This window comes from Daucus carota, chromosome 9, assembly GCF_001625215.2.
Source record: "Daucus carota subsp. sativus chromosome 9, DH1 v3.0, whole genome shotgun sequence".
NCBI lineage: Eukaryota > Viridiplantae > Streptophyta > Magnoliopsida > Apiales > Apiaceae > Daucus > Daucus carota.
The window spans coordinates 22,468,986-22,486,812 of NC_030389.2; the positions used below are offsets into that span (position 1 = coordinate 22,468,986).

The following is a 17,827-nucleotide window of genomic DNA, read 5'->3' on the forward strand; positions in this document are numbered from 1 at the left end:
CATGATGATGCTCAACCCCCCAGAAATGTGTCTTCGGGGTAGAGTCTGGTTAGTTCTTTGGCTTCATGGTCAACCACCGTGGAATTGAGCCCAATCCGGTCAAAATTGAAGCTCTTATCAATATGAACTCCCCTCCGAATATCAAGGACGTGCAGTCTCTCACGGGCAGGATAGCAGCCCTCAACCGCTTTGTCTCCAAGTCATTTGACAGATGCTAGGAATTTTTCAAGGCCATCAAACAGGTAGGGAAAGCTTTCCAATGGACCCCCGAATGTGAAGAGGCCTTCCAGAGCATTAAGCAGCATCTGGGATCTCCTCCGCTCCTCTCAAAGCCTAAGGAAGGGGAGACCCTCATCATATACTTCGCTGTCTCTGGCTACTCGGTAAGCGCAATTCTAATGTGAGAGGAGGAGTTTGTTTAACTCCCAGTTTATTATGTGAGCAAGCCGATGGTAAATGCCGAAACGCGGTACACCAATATGGAAAAGCTATCTTATGCCCTTGCGGGGCCTCCCGGAAGTTGAGGCCGTATTTCCAGGCTCATAAAATCGAGGTGCGGACATCCTTCCCCCTCCGACAGCTTCTTCATAAGCCTGAAACTTCAGGTCCTTTACTCAAGTTGACCAATTAACTTAGCTAGTTCTATGTGGAATACAAGCCCCGCACGACAATTAAAGGACAGGCTCTCACCGATTTCATCTTGGAGTTCCCTCTGCAGAATGAGGGAGACACACTGGCCATCGTACCAGTCTCTACTCCAACTAGAGCAGCCTTCGCCCGCGAAAATGAGGCTCTCTGGTGGACTCTATATGTTGACGGAGCCTTAACCAAACAAGGAGCTGGAGCAGGGGTAGTTCTTAAAGCCCTGGGGGCCACTTGCTGAAAAGTTCTATACACTTCTCTTTCGGGGCGACAAATAATATGGCCGAGTATGAGGCCCTGGTTGCCGGTTTAAGGCTAGCTAAAGAAATGAAATTCGAGATCTTGGATATTTACAATGAATCCATGGTTGTAGTTCGACATTGGAAAGGAGGGTTCCACTGGAATGGAATTCAAATTGATGCGTATATCCAGCTGCGCAGGCGCCTGATTGGTTGTTTCAAAGAAGTGCATCTCGAAAGGAACCCAATGGAGTTCAACCTATCTAGAATTTATTAAGGAAGGCACCCTCACAGTGGACAAAAATGATAATGTCCGTTATGTGATCTATGATAATGTCCTCTATAGGAGAGGCTTCAATTCTCCTCTTCTCAAATGCATAGACGGAGAGGAGTGCAACTACATCATGTGGGAGATATATGAGGGAATTTGTGGTAATCACTCGGGGGGTGGATCCCTCGCTCGAGAAAATTGTTCACAAGCGGTACTACTAGCCCACTCTCAGGCAGGATGCTAAGGATTTCACTAGCAGCTACAATAGATGCCAGAGGTATGCCAACTATAGCAACTTGCCTGCCAGTAGGTTCACCTCTCTTTCTAGCCCTTGGCCCTTTGCAATGTGGGGCATTGACTTGATAGGTGAACTACCCCAGGCCAAGGGGGGGGTGTTAAATATGTTGTGGTGGCCGTTGACTACTTCACCAAATGGGGCGAAGCTGAGCCTCTAGCTAGTATCTCCGCCAGAAAGATCAAGGACTTTGTGCACAAGTCCATTGTGTGCCGATATGGGATCCCCTTTAAGCTCATCTCTGATAATGGCAAGCATTTTGATAGCAAGGCGTTGCGGGACTTCTGTGAGGCACTTGGCATCAAAAAGGATTTCTCTGCGGTGTGCCACCCCCAGTCCAATGGCCAAACTGAGGCCATCAACAAGATCATCAAGCACACCCTTAAGGCCAAGCTGGAAGAGGCCAAGGATGACTGGCCCGAGGAGCTCCCCTAGGTGTTGTGGTCCTACAACACTACACCCCAGAGTACAACCGGTGAGACCCCTTTCTCTCTCATATATGGTTGTGAGGCCATTGTACTGGTAGAGGTAGGAGCTGGTTCTTTTCGTAGAGACCACTTTGACCCTGAAGCAAATAAGGCCAACCATCGTCTCTACCTGGATATGATTGAAGAAGTGAAGACATATTCGCAAATATGGTTGGCCTCCTATCAGCAAATGGCTGCCAGGCACTACAATGGGGAGGTGAAGGACCGTCCTCTTCGCGTCGGGGATCTTGTTCTGAGGAAGGTCATGCCAAACATCAAGGTAGCTGCACACGGGGTCTTTGGAGCAAACTGGGAAGGCCCTTACAGAGTCAAAGCCGTCATCTGGGGAGGCACTTATCATTTGGTGAATATGGATGAAAAGATGGTTCCTAGAGCCTAGAAAGCAGAACACCTGCGCAAATACTATCAGTAGCTTGATTTCATTCTAGACTCAACATGAATGTTATTGATCTTAAGTGTAGGGGTAGTAGTTATATAAACACCTCTCCTAGTACTTATTATTATATTTAAGCAGTGGGGGCTTGTCTCACATATCTACCTATATATTTGAATTTAGTAATTTCAAACTTTTTGGAAATTTATGTTCTCTAAGCAGATTCATCATAGTTCTTTATTATCATGTGTTAAACTGTGTGCACGAGTATGTGCTGATTTGGGTGATTGGATCGTGCGAACGACCCCTCAATCATAATAGGCCTGCTCCACGACCCCAATCTTGGGCTCGCTGAGCGACCCCTGTATAGGGCTCGCTGAGCGACCCCTGTATGGGGCTCGCTAGGAGGTCCCCGCAATGGGCTCGTTACGAGACCCCTACATACTTGTGATAAAACAAGGTCGTAACCCCCTCTTTGTTAGGAGCGGTTGCAGCTTGCCACTTGTGCTACGTTGGGCTCGCTATGCGATCCAAAAACACTTGTATGAATAATGAAAGTAGAGTACCTACAGCTGATGGTTAAGAAACATTTAAGTATGACCCCCTCTCGCCTAAGAGAGTTCACACTTTGCTTCACTTGGCGCCTCAAGGCCGGGGCCATGTCACCTGCGAAAAACAAGGACAGGATACCAACATAATGGTGTAAACGCGAAGAAGGTCATGCGAGGACAAAGTACTAAAACAAGAGGACATCAATATAAACGAAGTTAGGGCTCGCCCAACAGCGACCCAAAAGCAGTTGTCAAATATCCAATGTCAAAAATTATTACTTACAACCGTGGAGCATTAAAGGTTGCCCACCTCCCTTGTTCAAAGATTAACACAACAAAACGAACGCACAACAAGAAGGAAAAACGAGGCTCAGGGCTGCTGGTCCGGTGGGGGATCCCGAACGCCCTCAGTGCGAGCCGTCCCATCACTCTCTTCAGCTCACCTCGCAGCTTCTTCCTAGGCTCGCCCCGCATCCTCTTCTTCATCCATTTCGGCCTTCAGATCGGCAGCCTCATTAACCCCTTCATGAAGGAAACCTGCCTAGAGATCTGAACGTCGTGAAGCATGGAGGGCTGATCAGTCCTCAAAGCGGCTAGCTCTTCAGCATGGCCCTCTTCGCCTCGCACAGCAGCAGCCCGGGCTTCATCCTGCCTCTTGTTCTCCTCATCCGCTCTCTTCAACTTTCCCTTGGCATCATCAAGGTCCTTTCTCCTCTTGGTCGTAGCCTTATCAACAGCATCTTTCTGCTCCTTGTACAAGCTAGCCACTTGGAGGTTCAGATCCTTGATCCTTTGCTTTTGGATTTTGTTATCCTGAGCCAACACTCCTTTCGCATAGGCAAGCCGCTTTATCTCCCATGCATGCGAGGCTTGGCAAATGAACCTCAGGTTCGCTAGCCGTGGTGTACCCATACTTGGAGATGGTCGAAGCGACCCCCCCCCCCAATGATAGGCGCGGCGACCGTGGGTCGCTAGAAAGGGAGGAAGTGAAAGCAACTGGTGGGTCGCTGAGCGTTGCCTTTTTTGGCTCAGGCTCAAAAGGGGGACTCCTCGAGGGAGGACGCCTCGGATCCGCCATGAACCCCCCTTAGGGGCCACCTTCTGTGCGCCCAAGATCGCGACATCATCGTCATCTGCGGCGAAAGGAACAGGGGCCGAGCCTTGGTAGACTTTGACATCTCTGTAAAAAAGAAAGAGGAACCAATTAGTCCACAGTAGTATAAAACGAGGACAACGAACTTGAAAGAAATGCATGAATAAAAATGCAGATGCATAGGTTAAAGAGACATGTGTGCGAGCTGTAGGCTCGCCCCGCTATCAAGCGAGCCTAAGGGTCGCGTCGCGTTAAGTCATACTCTCTTCCATCAGACGCTTTCCCCTGGCCTTCTCCTTTAGCGAGGCCTTGGTGGCCTTGGCCGCGATGGGCTTCTTTCTTCTCATCCTGGGGGGAGCCTCGTCGACAGTAGGATTAAGGAAACCGTGTTTGATGAGGTTAGCCTTTGACAGCAGCTCCAGCATGTTCCTCTTTTCAGGAATGGGGTTGACGATTTTATCAGCGACCCGCTTCTCCTCGTCACTGAGGATGGTGCGGGTCGGGGCAAATGCGAGGACAGATGACTCAACAACTTAGACCTACAGCCACAAACAGTAAACAAAGGTGAGGGGCCTTTCCGAAAGCACAGATCATAGGGAGATAATTATAAAGGACTGGTCGCTTACCAGGCTTGTAATTAAAGGAAGTTTTGATGTGAGGCACGTCGTAGGCGTAGAATAATGGCTCCTTCCACACACCCACGTTACTAGGGGCCCCGAACAACAACTACTTCCCATGGAACTCGGGCCACACGGAGAAGTAAATGTAGCCGAAGTGCTTTTTGCCGGATCGCTTCATCTGAAGGAAGTAACCCAGAGTCCTCGCGTCCAGGGTGCCAAAACACCCTCCTTATAGAGTATATACAACGCTATCATTGATCTATACGCATTTTGATTGCTTTTTATAAGGCTAGTTAGTAATATTCACAACTTGGGCCAAAGATGGGTGAAGGGGCGAGGCGACCCCTAACTTAACAAGAGCTGAGGAGAGCACGAGTCTTGAAACCCTCCCCCCATTCTCAGCAAAATTGAACCTGTAACAGCTTTGGTGAGGTCGCGGAAGAACGAGGCGACCTCCCAAGTTATACTCCTCGGCCAGAGCGGCCAACTCTCCCTCGGTCAGAGAAGTAGAGATATCCTTGCAAGCCAAAAAGCGAGGCGATTCGGGCCTCGCTGACGACGACGCATCGTCTTGGAGCACCCCGGAATAAATAGGCCCCTCTAACTCGGGCTGCGGGGTCGCTTGATACGGCTCGTCAGAATCCTTAGGAATGTAAACGTAATTGCCATAATTTACTGCTCGAGTTACATCCTCCTGCTCGGCAGAATTTGCTTCAGGGCTGGCAAACTCATCAAAGTATTCAGGCATAGGGTCGCCCTCCTGCCATTTCTAATCATCAGATCTGGAACTGCTTCCTTCGGTCTCCACCTCGTAGTATACCCTCCCCAAGGACTCATCGATACTTGAGTCACGTGGGCTCGCATCGCCAATGTTAGAGCCCACAATGCTGGGACGCCTCTTCTTCTTAGCTCGCTCCTGGGTGAGCAAACTTCGAATCTGGGCCTCGGCCACATCTTTGGAAAGGACGCGAGGAGACTCCTCCAAGGCTGAGAATCAAATAACCCGGCATCGAGGTTCAGTAGTTGCTTTCCATTCCAACCTTCAGGATCCCTCAAGGAATGGAAGTTCTCGTTCGACCAGGCCTTGTCAAAATACAAGTGGAGCCCGCTGGATTCACTCTACATCGAGGACTCAACCCGGGTCACCTCCCTAACAGCCTCCTCACTCAAGGGCTCCTCGGGATAAACAACATGGTCTGGAGTCCCCGGGGCAGCATCGGGATCTCTTGATGGATCTATAGGACCTCGTTGTTCGCGAGGACGACGGACAAGCGGGGACGACACGGGGGACGAGGCGTGGCTCGCATCGCACTCAAACATCTGTAAAAAGATGGTGGTTAAGTGTGTGCCTTAAAGACGGAAGAGGAAGAAAAGATGACTAGTGCCCGCACATCACACCCGCTTCGGCCCTATGTGCTAAGTCAGGGTCGTTATGCGACCCCAGGACTAAGGGAGGTCGCATAAGCAGGAATCGCGGGGCGAGGGCCTAATGCCTGATCGCGAGGTGGCCTCGCCCGCGAGCCGAAATGATATATAAGGAGCAAAATATACGCATTATGCACAATACATGATCACAATATAAAGAGAGGAACGAGGACTCACTTTTAGGTTCCGGAGACAAGTATGAAGAGGATTGAGGTGTTAAAGAAGAAAACGAGGCGGGGCTGCAGTTCGCGTACGTAGTAAAAACCCTAATGTGAGCCAGATTTTTAGTGAGGCGCAGCGGGGAGTAGTGTTCCGAGATTGTATGAAAATCATAACTGATTGCAAATCATTTTCATATTTATAGATGAAGGAGAGATAGAGGGACAACTTAGACACGTGGCACGCCTTTATTGGCCACCTCATCAGTGCCCCCCGCCAGCTGTCCGACAGTTATGATATTTGGGGTCTCGCACCCATGGGCTCGCATCGCATGACCATTCACTTGCAAAAGGGTCGCTCCATCCAGGCTCGCCCTCTCCAGGGTCGCTCATTCGGGCCTCGTTTCTTTGAGGGTCGCTCCCCTTTGGTTGTCCTCGCCATGGTCGCCAGAGGAGGCCTCGTTCATTTGGGGGTCACTCCCATTGGCTTGTCCCCCCACAGGACGCTGGGGGATACCTTGCATGATTTGGGGTCGCTTCTTCAGGCCTCGTTATTTGCATGTCAACATAGGATTCAAAGGCCTCGCTGAGATTCTTCCTCACATCCCTAATGACGACCAAGAATCGGGGGTAGTTGTTATGCCCAAAAATCGGCACGGGCCTCGGCAGGACCACAATCAGATATGGATCATCAAGATGGTCCCATCCATCTCTACTTATACAAGTTATCTGGTCCCTCGTGAAAGGAAGAGATTGGGCCAAGGATACTGGGCTCGATGATCATTTTACACTGAGTTCTTTGGTCTCATCATTCTAGTAGGCCGCCTCATTGGTGAGCTCCCACTCCCTAGAAGAATTAATATGAAGACTTAAGGAGGACTCCATAGGGGTCATCATCCTTGGGGGTCATCATGAATATATAACAGTGAGCCTATGGCCACACTACCTTAAGGCCTCATTATTCTCGGGGGTCATCATGGATGAAGACTATAAGCCTGGGGGCCCTCATCCAATGGCTCACTCTTCAGCTTGGCTTCTAGGCCTCATCTTCTCAACTACGAGGTGGCCTCATCGGAGAGGTCACGTGTTGTCTTCTACTAAGTCCTTTGGACTCTCTTCATCAGGGCTACGCCCTCCACTCGGGTTACATCACCCCGCAAGATGAAGACGTGAAGGCTTGTTCCTGGACCCGTTGGGCCCACGAGTATGGATCTCGAGGTCTTTACCTCTACTTATTGGCTCATAATCTACATTCTGACCCGCTCCATGACAACCTCTTGCCATAAAGGCCTAGGCCATGCGAGTATGGGCCTCTTCTAACGGGGGCGCTCCAGGTCCTACGGACCTGGGCCCTGATGGACCGGGCTGACACTTAGCCGGTGCTAAGATGTTTGGCCCGTAAGAACTATGTGGTAGCTTGAACCCCTATAAATAAGGGTACGTACGCCTCTTGTGGCTGATAACCTAATTCTTGCTGAGAAACACCTGAGAACACTGTTAGGAATCAAAAAGTTTGATGATAACATATGATATGGGTCTGAAATTGGCCCTAAAAATTATTGGGTTATTTTGAGCCAGAGTCTGATTAAAGGTCTGAGTATGAGGCCCGGATTCTGGGTTTAACACCCAAAATTCGTAACTAGCAGATTGAGGTTATAAAAAGCCCGTTGGGCATCCACGTTTAGGAAACGTGGGCTGCCCAATCTCAAGGCTCGAGCCCCCAGCCCGGCCAGGGCCCAAGACTCGAATCCTAGTCCTACTAGGAGTCTGACTGATGAGTCCAGGACTCCGAGAGTCCTACAAGAACTCTGAATTTCGTGGATAACTATCTACAGTCCTAGATAACCTCCAGCAGCTCAGGATAAGGATCAGGGATCAGTCATATCCTATCTCTGACTCAAATACCTATTTCTACTTGGACTCTAACATCAGGGATCCTACTTCTAATTAGTCTCTAACCCTGAGACATCTACATAAAGGGCTCTACCCCTCCAAAATAGAACTACGTTTTTTGACTTGATTCTTCACCCCGCTGAAGATACGTAGGCACCTCATGAGGACCCGTCTGAGTTCCGACTCGCGAGATCAGTCAAAAAGCACGAAGCTCACCACTCGATTTTGATCCATAACATTTGGCGCCGTCTGTGGGAAGAAGACAACAACCATGGTGTCCACCAGATTACGCTCAGAAATTCATGCTCCTTCAAACGGAGACAACACTACAACCCAGGATCCACCCTCTTCTCAAGTCACCGCTAGAACCTCGAATCCCGTCACTACCACACCAGCAGTCACGTTGACCCTTGCTAGCAGTGGCACAACCACCGCTGCTCAGACCTCGATTCCTATGATTTTTGGCACGCTGCTCCCTATGACTAATGTTGTGGCCACAGTCACTGATTTTGGGACTCATTACTCAACCATTGTGACGACCACAAGAGGACCAACAGATGAGTAAGTTGTTTATACGGACGACTCCTCTGAAGATTCAGAGAGGGACTATGATATTCCCCCATGAAGAAGGAGAAATGGAAATCAGAGCCGAGGCTCCCAGCACAACACTAGGCAGAATAACCTCGAGTCGCGTCGACCCACGGACCAAGAGTACGAAGCTAGGATTCGAGCTTATGAACAGGAGATAGCTCAATTGAAAAGAGACAGGGTGGCACATCAGGCCAGGCAGCCACCGCCCAAACCTCGGGAACAGACTGAAAACCCTCAGAACGCAGGTATGAATAGAATTCACTTGTTGGCTGCAGGTGATCCTGATAACCCGATCCCCCCATTCACCGAGGAGATCATGGCAGCAAGGATTTCTCGGAAGTTCAAGTTGCCCACAATTAAGGCGTATGATGGAACGGGTGACCCCGTGAATCATGTACAAACCTTCATGAATGCATTGCTGTTGCAACCAGTCACGGAGGCCATTAAGTGTCGAGCCTTTCCCCAAACCTTGAGTGGGATGGCACAACACTGGTATAGTCGACTACCCCCTAACTCTATATCCTCGTTTTGGAGATTTGAGCCGAGCTTTCATAGGCCAGTTTATTGGGAGTAAGACCTACGCTCAGAGTTCAGCCTCGCTGATGAACCTTCACCAAGGCAGGAACGAATCCCTCAGAGACTATATGAATAGGTTCACTAAGGAGGCGCTCAAGGTCCCGGATTTAGACCAGAAAGTAGCAATGATTGCCCTACAGCACCGAACCCAAAGAAACGTGGAAACGACACCGAGTACAATGCGGATAGTAAGTATTCAAAGACAGGGTTTGGTGATAAGTCCCCGACCAAAAAGAGTGCATGACCGAGGTTCACTGAGTATGCAAGGCTGAATGCCCCTAGGAGTCAGATCCTGATGGAAATTGAGAAAGACGGAAGTGTTCGATGGCCGAAGCCTATTAGGACTGACCCCGAAAAGAGAAACAAGGACTTGTATTGGAGGTTTCATAAGGATACAGGACATAAGACCGATGATTGTCGGCAGTTGAAGGATGAGATTGAGTTTTTGATCCGGAAAGGCAAGTTGTCCAGGTATACTAGGGATACAGATTGGAATCCTCGTGACAATGATAATCGTGGAAAAGACAATGATGATAGGGATAAGAAAAACTAGCCTAGAGGGCCTGTGATCAATGTAATCTCTGGAGGACCGACCGCAGCAGGCCTATCTAGTAACTCACGAAAAGCTTATGCTCGTGAAGTGATGTGCATTGTTGGAGAGCCCCCGAAGAGGTCAAAAATTGAGTTTGCTCTAGCATTCGACAATTTAGATCTTGGCAGAGTTAAGTTTCCCCATGATGACCCTTTGGTAATCACCCCGGTGATTGGAAACTCTTCTGTAAAAAGGGTACTCGTTGACAGTGGAGCCTCAATAGATATCTTATTTCATGATGCATATGAGAAGATGGGATATTCTGATTCACAATTGACACCTTCAGATATGCCTATATACGGCTTTAATAACGTGGAGACAAAGATTGAAGGTATGATCCAACTACCCGTGACAATGGGCACCGAGCCTAGACATGCCACATGTATGTTGAATTTCTTGGTCGTCAAGGCTTCATCAACCTACAATGCTATCTTTGGGAGGACAGGATACATGCTTTTAAAGCAATCCCATCCACCTACCACTTGAAGATCTAATTCCCTACCAAGAACGGAGTGGGAGAAGAAATAGGAGATCAAAAAATGGCTAGAAGTTGTTATGTGGGGGCTCTGAAATCTGGAGGGACCGGGGGGCAGGTTCCCTCAATTGAGGACTTGGATGTCCGAGAAGAAGAGGAAACGAGAGGGAAACATGCTGAGGACTTGGTTCCCATCTCCCTATATCCGGATGAGCCCGAGAAGGTGACCTATGTAGGGGCGTCGCTCCCCGAGGATATGGAATCCGAATTTGTGAAATTCTTGAGGAACAACCGGGATGTGTTTGCTTGGACCGCTGCTGATATGCCAGGGATTGATCCCCTCTTTATGACACACACGCTTAATGTGAACCCAGATAGAAAACCCGTGAAACAAAAGAAGAGAAGTTTTGCCCCTGAGAGGCAAGAAGCCATAAAACAGGAGGTCGATAAGCTTTTGGAAGTAGGTTTTATAGAGGAAATCCAATTCCTAGACTGGCTAGCCAACCCAGTCATGGTCAAGAAAGCTAATGGAAAGTGGAGGATGTGTGTAGACTTCACAGATTTGAATGATGCTTGTCCTAAGGACTATTTTCCTCTCCCAAGAATAGATACTCTGATCGATGCTACAGCTGGGCACGAGATGTTGAGCTTTATGGATGGCTTTAGTGGATACAACCAGATCCGAATGAATAAGGACGACATTCCTAAGGTATCATTCCTCATTGATTTTGGTTTCTTTTGTTATTTGGTTATGGCGTTTGGTTTAAAGAATGCAGGAGCCACATAGCAACGCCTAGCAAATAAGATGTTCAAACATCTGATTGGAATAACCATGGAGGTCTATGTTGATGATATGCTAGTGAAGAGCTTGAACAAAGCTGATCACCTTGAGCACCTGAGAGAGGCTTTTGAAGTCCTGAGGACACATAAGATGATGTTGAATCCAGCCAAGTGTGCCTTTGGAGTTGGGTCTGGAAAATTTTTAGGTCTGATGGTCTCAAAACGTGGGATTGAGGCCAACCCCGACAAGATAAAGGCCATCCTTGATATGGAACCACCTAAGTCTATAAAGGATGTTCAAAAGTTAACAGGAAGAATCGCGGCACTGGGACGTTTCATCTCGAAGTCTGGGGATAAGTGCTTGCGCTTCTTTAAGGCTTTGAAGAAAGTTAAATATTTTGAATGGACAAGTGAGAGTCAAGGGGCCTTTGAGCAGTTGAAGAAGTATATGGCAGAGCCACCACTCTTGTCAAAGCCCATAAATAGAGAAACATTATATGTCTACTTGGCTGTCTCTAAGAAAGCACTAAGCGCGGTCTTGGTTCGTGAGGATCGAAAAATCCAGAAACCCGTCTACTATGTTAGTAAGATTTTGCATGAAGCAGAGCTCAACTATTCTGTGATGGAGAAGTTTGCCTTAGCCATGATTACAGCTTCAAGAAAGCTGAGGCCTTACTTCCAGGCTCACAAAATTGAAGTCTTGACAGACCAGCCCCTTAGAAACATAATGCATAGCCCGAAACTAGTGGAAGATTAATCAAATGGGCAGTAGAGCTTGGGGAATTCGAAATTCGATACAAACCACGGGTGGCAATCAAGGCTCAAGCTCTAGCTGACTTCCTCGTTGAATGCACCATTGACCACAAGGATGTCGGGGGGCAGGAGAGTAAGGTAGAGGAACCCAAAGAAGAGGAGAAACCTAAAGAGTATTGGTTACTATTTTTTGACGGAGCTTCAAAAACAAAAAATAGTGGGGCAGGGCTGGTGCTCCGAAGCCTGGATAGGTTCACGATCGAGTACGCGATCAAGTTAGACTTTCCAACTACCAACAACAAAGCTGAGTATGAGGCCCTTATAGCTGGATTGGGATTGGCGAGAACCCTGAGGGTTAAAAACCTGAAAGTCTATGGGGACTCAAGACTTGTGGTGTCACTGGTTAATGGAGAATTTGAGGCACGAGAAGAAACAATGCTGAAATACTTGAGGATTGTTAAAACCCAGATGAAACAATTTGAAGAATGTTTGGTAGAACATATACCCATGGAAGAGAATGCAAAGGCTGATGCCTTATCCCAGTTTGCATCCTTGGAGAATGAGGTGTGCTCGGGAAGTGTTTACTATCAGGTTTTGAAAACCCCAAGTATCAATGCCAAGCTGGTAGCCCCAATTGACATGGGGGCCACTTGGATCGATGAAATCAAATCGTATCTCGAAACTAGATACCTACCACCTGATGCCAGGGAAGCACGAAAACTACAGGTAAGAGCTTTAAAGTATGCACTGATTGAGGGGATTCTCTATAAGAAGTCTTTTGTTATACCATATTTAAAGTGTTGAAGGCCAGATGAGGCCCGGGAAGCCCTGAAAGAGGTCCATGAAGGAATTTGTGGCCAGCACCTAGGTGGGAGAGCCCTGGCTCACAAAGTTACTCGCCTTGGGTACTTTTGGCAAAATATGTTAAAGGAGGCGAAGGATTATGTTAAGAGATGTGCCAAAATAACCACCAAACAAGTTGCTCAGTTCTTCTGGGAAAACATCATATGCAGGTATGGCATACCCCGAGTCTTGGTTACTGACAATGGAGCCCAGTGCAACAATCCAGAGTTTGTAGGATACTGTAACGACTATAGCATTGAGCTACGATTCACTTCAGTTGCCCATCCTCAAGCCAACAGGCAAGCTGAAGTAGCCAACAGGATAATCCTTGATGGACTAAAGAAAAGAGTCGAGAAAGCGCATGGGTCTTGGGCTGAAGAGATTCTCCCTATACTATGGGCATATCGAATAACCTGCAAGGTCTCCACCCGAGCAACCCCATTCCAGTTAGCTTACGGAGCTGAAGCCGTGGTGCCACTTGAGATAACTTATACCTTCCCCAGGGTCTAGCAGTATGAGCCCGAAGCCAATGAGGAAGGAATGAGACTCGCACTCAACATGATCGATGAGGTCCGAGATGAGGCTAACGCCAGGATCGTTGAGAGCCAAAAACGAGCTTCCTATTACTATAATCTCCGAGTCAAGGAGCGATTCTTCAGAAAAGGGGATTTAGTCCTAAGGAAAGCTGAGGCCTCAGGAGTTGGTCCCAAGGGAAAGATGGCCCCAAACAGGGAAGGTCCGTATCAGGTGAAGGATGTTATTGGTCGCGGCTCGTACAAGCTTCAGACCCTGGATGGAGTTGAGTTTCCAAGGAGTTGGCATGCCACCAACTTGAAGATTTATTATATTTGATTATCTTAGTAAGTAGATGACCTTTGAATAAGGTCTGATAGACCACTGCCAGTTAGTTTATAACTTAGTTGATTTTAGTTAATTATCTCTTCTACTATAGTTTCAATAAAATTTCTTAAGGGTTGCCCCATATCTCATGTTTTTAATGTTTTCCTTGAGTTTTTGTTTGCCTGCCTTGAACGGATCAACCCGGAACATGAATTCAACCACAAATAAGTTACGATTAACATTGATTGAGTTAAATTACAAGCTAAAGCTTGATAAGTCCGATACTACGAGTTGAGGCTTAACAAGTCCAATACTACAAGTTAAGGCTAGATAAGTCTAAATAAGTAGACCCCGCAGGGTGCTTAATAAATCCTACTCATCGGACTCGGAATCAGCCTCCGAGCTATTTGTAGAATCGGACTCCCCAACCGGATGCCTTTCAATAACATCCAAAGGTTCGACTTCCTCTTCAACAGGACTAGGAGAGTCAAGAACAATCCTCATGGGACAGAAATAATCCCATTTAGGGTTGAACATGTCCGAATGATCCTCATGAATGCTCTTAACAGCATCGTTCCACCCGATAGTATAATCCTCTGGAAAGGTGATCTCATTGTGCTTCTCCATCAGCTTCTTGAACTCATCAGAGTCCATATAGTCGTCAATGATAGCATCCTTTCCCTTTCGAGCCTCGACTAGCTCGCTTTGAGCTTCCACCAGTTCCGATTGAGTCTTAGCCACGATCTCGTCCTTTTCCATTTCCTTGATTCAAAGGCCTCCATGCCTTCTTCCAAGGATTCCTTAGCCTTCTTGTGGATCTCATCTTGTTTTTTCCAAGCTTTAGCCTGATGAAGGGCAGCTTGGAATTGAGCATTTGCCTGAGACAAGTAAACAAACGGGTTAAGGAAGACTCGAAAAACCTGAACAATAAGTGTGTAAAGATACTCACACTAGCAAGGGCCTGAGAGCCAAGGCCATCAATCCCCTCAATCTCCGACTGTAGCACCACATCATGGTAGTCGGCAGGGGTAATAGAGTGAAGGGACCAATCAGAGGCATGAACAGTCGATCCCAGCACCGAATCAGTTCTTCGAAAACCCCAAGCCGGTTTAAAGGCTTGAGACTTGGAAGCCCGAGGCTGACTGGATGATCCGTCCTCCGCCGAATGAGGTTGTAGGAAGGCGGGCAACTCCCGAGGGACCCGAGGGTCCTTACCCAACCTATGCCGCTTCATCCACCCAGTCTCCTCTTGGAGGGGCGCATTCTGCTCATTGATTTTTGTGGCAGCTGCAAAAGGAAACAAGAAATAAGTTAAGTCATGAATAATGTGTATGAACAATCAGACCTTGGCTCTGCGTTTTATGATACTAATTAAAAGTTCGAACAGAATATTAACCTTAATCGCTATGGCGCAAGCGATTCAAATCCACGTCTTCTATTGTATTCCCTGATTCTCCTTGGACGAAGTGTGGCCTTCAATCTCTGTTATTCAAACAATTCAAACAATAAGTTAGATTGTAGAAAGTGGGTTGAATACAATCTACAAAAATTTCAATAACTTTTTGCACAGCAGATCATATTCAAATTACAAGAGAATATAAAAGCTAAAACAGAAATTTAAAGAACAAGGATCTTAAAAATTTCAGGTGGATTGTTTGATCCACCTGAGAGATTTTTATATCAAGATTCTTCCAAGTAAAAATACTTGGCTGCTTACAAAAGAATGAAGAGCAGAAGCTTACAATTTCTTGCTAACTTTCTCTAATACTTTGCTCTTCAGTTCTTGGTGTTTGATACTTTGAAATGTGAAATTACAAAGTGAATATATACTACTACAAACAAAACTAGTCTGTAAAAGTATTTTCCTACTCACTTTATAGCTAGTACAAATATAGAATTTCTTGAACTTGATACTGCATTTGGCAGCTTGAAATTCTTGTTGCTTTGCCAGAAATGGTAGGCTTCGAGGTTCTCAATATTTGACTAAACTCCTTTTGGTTTAGCTTCCAAAGCTAGTGTAGCCTCTGTCACATCAACCCATGTGAACTTTGTCTTTTCCCTGACTTGTAGCTGTCAATTGCTGATAATCAATTGCTGATAATCAATTGATGATACACTGAAATAGCAGTTGATAGTCTTCTTTGAGTTATGGGATAATGATGATGTTGATGTAGCGGTTGATAATCTTCTTTCCAAATAGCCATTGATACTTCAAATTACCGATCGATCTTCACTTCACTTGAATAGATTACATGACTTCTCATATTTACAATTATGTCAACCTATCTAAACATCCATTGATAGATCAACTGCTAATCTAAAAGTACACATTATTTTTACATCAACTGCTAAAATGCTCCAGCTTTGTTACAATACCTCATCAGCCGTTGATGGGTCAATCTGATCAATTGATATTGTCTTAGCATGCTACCAATTGATCAGCTACATGCAATCTTATTCTAAGTAAGAATAAAATACCTTGTATCATCAAGCATCACATATTCCTAACAATCTCCCCCTATTTATATCTGTAGGAATTTCAGATATAAATTTGAGGTGCTTGACAATTACAAAACACATAATAAAGAAAACAAATATCTTTGCATTAAAGAGAAAAATTTAAATTGCTGAAAGATAAGAGTTTTACAAGGATTGGATTTTTGCTCCTCTAGACTGAGCAAATATTCATTGTTTCCTTTTCTTCTGTCTGGACAATTTCTTGTTGATCTCCCTCTCTAGATCTTCAATGAACTTGGCCTCTTCTGTGATCTTAGAATTGAGTTTGTTCTGCATTGCCCTCAAGATGTCTATATCAGCATTTCTAGCATGATCCTTTAATCTGAAAAATCTTTTAATGCCTTGATCATCTCTAAAAGTCATCAGTCTTGAGGGATGATTGTGAATGCAGCTACCAGTATTAGGGAGGGACAATCTTAAAGGGAGATCAGAAGGTTCATTCCATTTCTTCCTTATATCTTCAATTCTTTTAAGAATTTCACTTCTGATTCCCTGTGAGTATGAAGTTCTGTTGTCCAGCTTCAGGTACACTGTCTTCAAATCATTGTAATCTTGATCTAAGATCCTTTCTAGTGGCCACACAATTCTTGTTTGAGGTGAGTAGAGGAACTCCAACCTTTCTGGAAGCTTCTTTGTTCTTGTCAAGGCCTTCACACTTAGCAATTCATTCAGATACAGATTGATTGGAGGCTGTTCACTGATATGAAATGCATAAGCATAAGTAGATTTAGGAACCTTGACAATTTCTGGCACAGGAGGGATCATCACTTCTCTTGAGGGAGATTTAATTTGAGTAGGTCCAACTGGATCATGCCTTTTAGGATTTCCTCCTTTATTTTTGATGTTACTAGGCATGCGTTTGGCTTTACCTCCAGTTTGGTTTTTCTTTGGCCTTAGAGAGTCTGCCAGCTCATCCTCTTTAGTTACAAAGATTTTTGGAAAATTCATGGATGAGATGTCAAACTCTATAGGTTATTCTTTTAGCTCTTCTGGATTTATGAAAGGTTCTGATTGAGCAGTAGAAGCAGGAGGTGGATCTTGTCTTGGAGACTTAACTTTTTCTTCTTCATGTACCACAGTCAAGTTTGGTACATTTTTCTTCACACCAGCCCTGGTCTTCTTTCTAGCCTTCTTTTCCATATTTTTCTTGGCTTCATCCAGAATTTGTTGCTGAATAGCAATGTTGGACTCATTAGCCAAATCACCAACTTCTTCTCCAAGTTCTTGCAGCAACTCTGCAGCAAATCTTTCAATGTCTGCATCTTTATTTACAGAGTGCCCTTGAGTTCTTTCTTGTTCTTCTTTGGCCTTAGCATACAAGGGGTGTCCAGGAGGCACACATATAACTTGATTGTTCCTTGTAATGTAGGCAAATTCAGATCTCCACACAGAGTCTTGATCTAATTTGCCAACAACTAGCTTTGGCTTGACAGGCTTCCCTTCTGCAAGATCTTTGGCTTCTTGCTCAGCCCTCTCCTTTTCAGCTTTCTCTCTCTCTTTCCTTTCTTCCTCAGTCTCATCCCACTTCTTGCCAAATTTACCCATATGAATGGCAAGACCAAGTAGCTTAGATTTATCGGATTTTGGCATGGGGAAATCTATAACTTGTTCTTACCATGTGGCTTTATTGGGGATGGAGGATCAATCAGGCAAGGCTTGAATTCATTCACAGAAGATGCCTCACCTTGACATTTTATGCTCTTGACTGTGACAGTCTTAGCTTTCTTTGGTGGCTTCTTCTTCCTTTCAACTGGAGGAGCTTTGGATTTTGACACAGGGGCAAGTTGCTCCCCCTTAGATAGTGGCTCCCCC

The 17,827-nt window shown here is 46.1% G+C and overlaps 3 protein-coding genes across 3 annotated transcripts; all 3 read left to right on the forward strand.

The window, feature by feature from the left end:
• Positions 1–921: 921 nt before the first annotated feature.
• Positions 922–1,882, forward strand: LOC135149493 (uncharacterized). The gene is made up of 3 exons (XM_064085220.1): positions 922–1,064; positions 1,228–1,313; positions 1,533–1,882. The coding sequence occupies exons 1-3, from the start codon at positions 922–924 to the stop codon at positions 1,880–1,882; spliced, it is 579 nt and encodes a 192-aa protein (XP_063941290.1).
• A 7,976-nt stretch (positions 1,883–9,858) lies between these two features.
• On the forward strand, positions 9,859–10,293 carry LOC108201327 (uncharacterized). Its single transcript, XM_017369622.1, has one exon. It carries the CDS (start codon positions 9,859–9,861, stop codon positions 10,291–10,293), a length of 435 nt encoding a protein of 144 aa, XP_017225111.1.
• Positions 10,294–11,213: 920 nt separating this feature from the next.
• On the forward strand, positions 11,214–13,168 carry LOC135149494 (uncharacterized). Its single transcript, XM_064085221.1, has 3 exons — positions 11,214–11,744; positions 11,798–12,555; positions 12,622–13,168. The coding sequence occupies exons 1-3, from the start codon at positions 11,214–11,216 to the stop codon at positions 13,166–13,168; spliced, it is 1,836 nt and encodes a 611-aa protein (XP_063941291.1).
• The last annotated feature ends 4,659 nt before the right edge of the window (positions 13,169–17,827 follow it).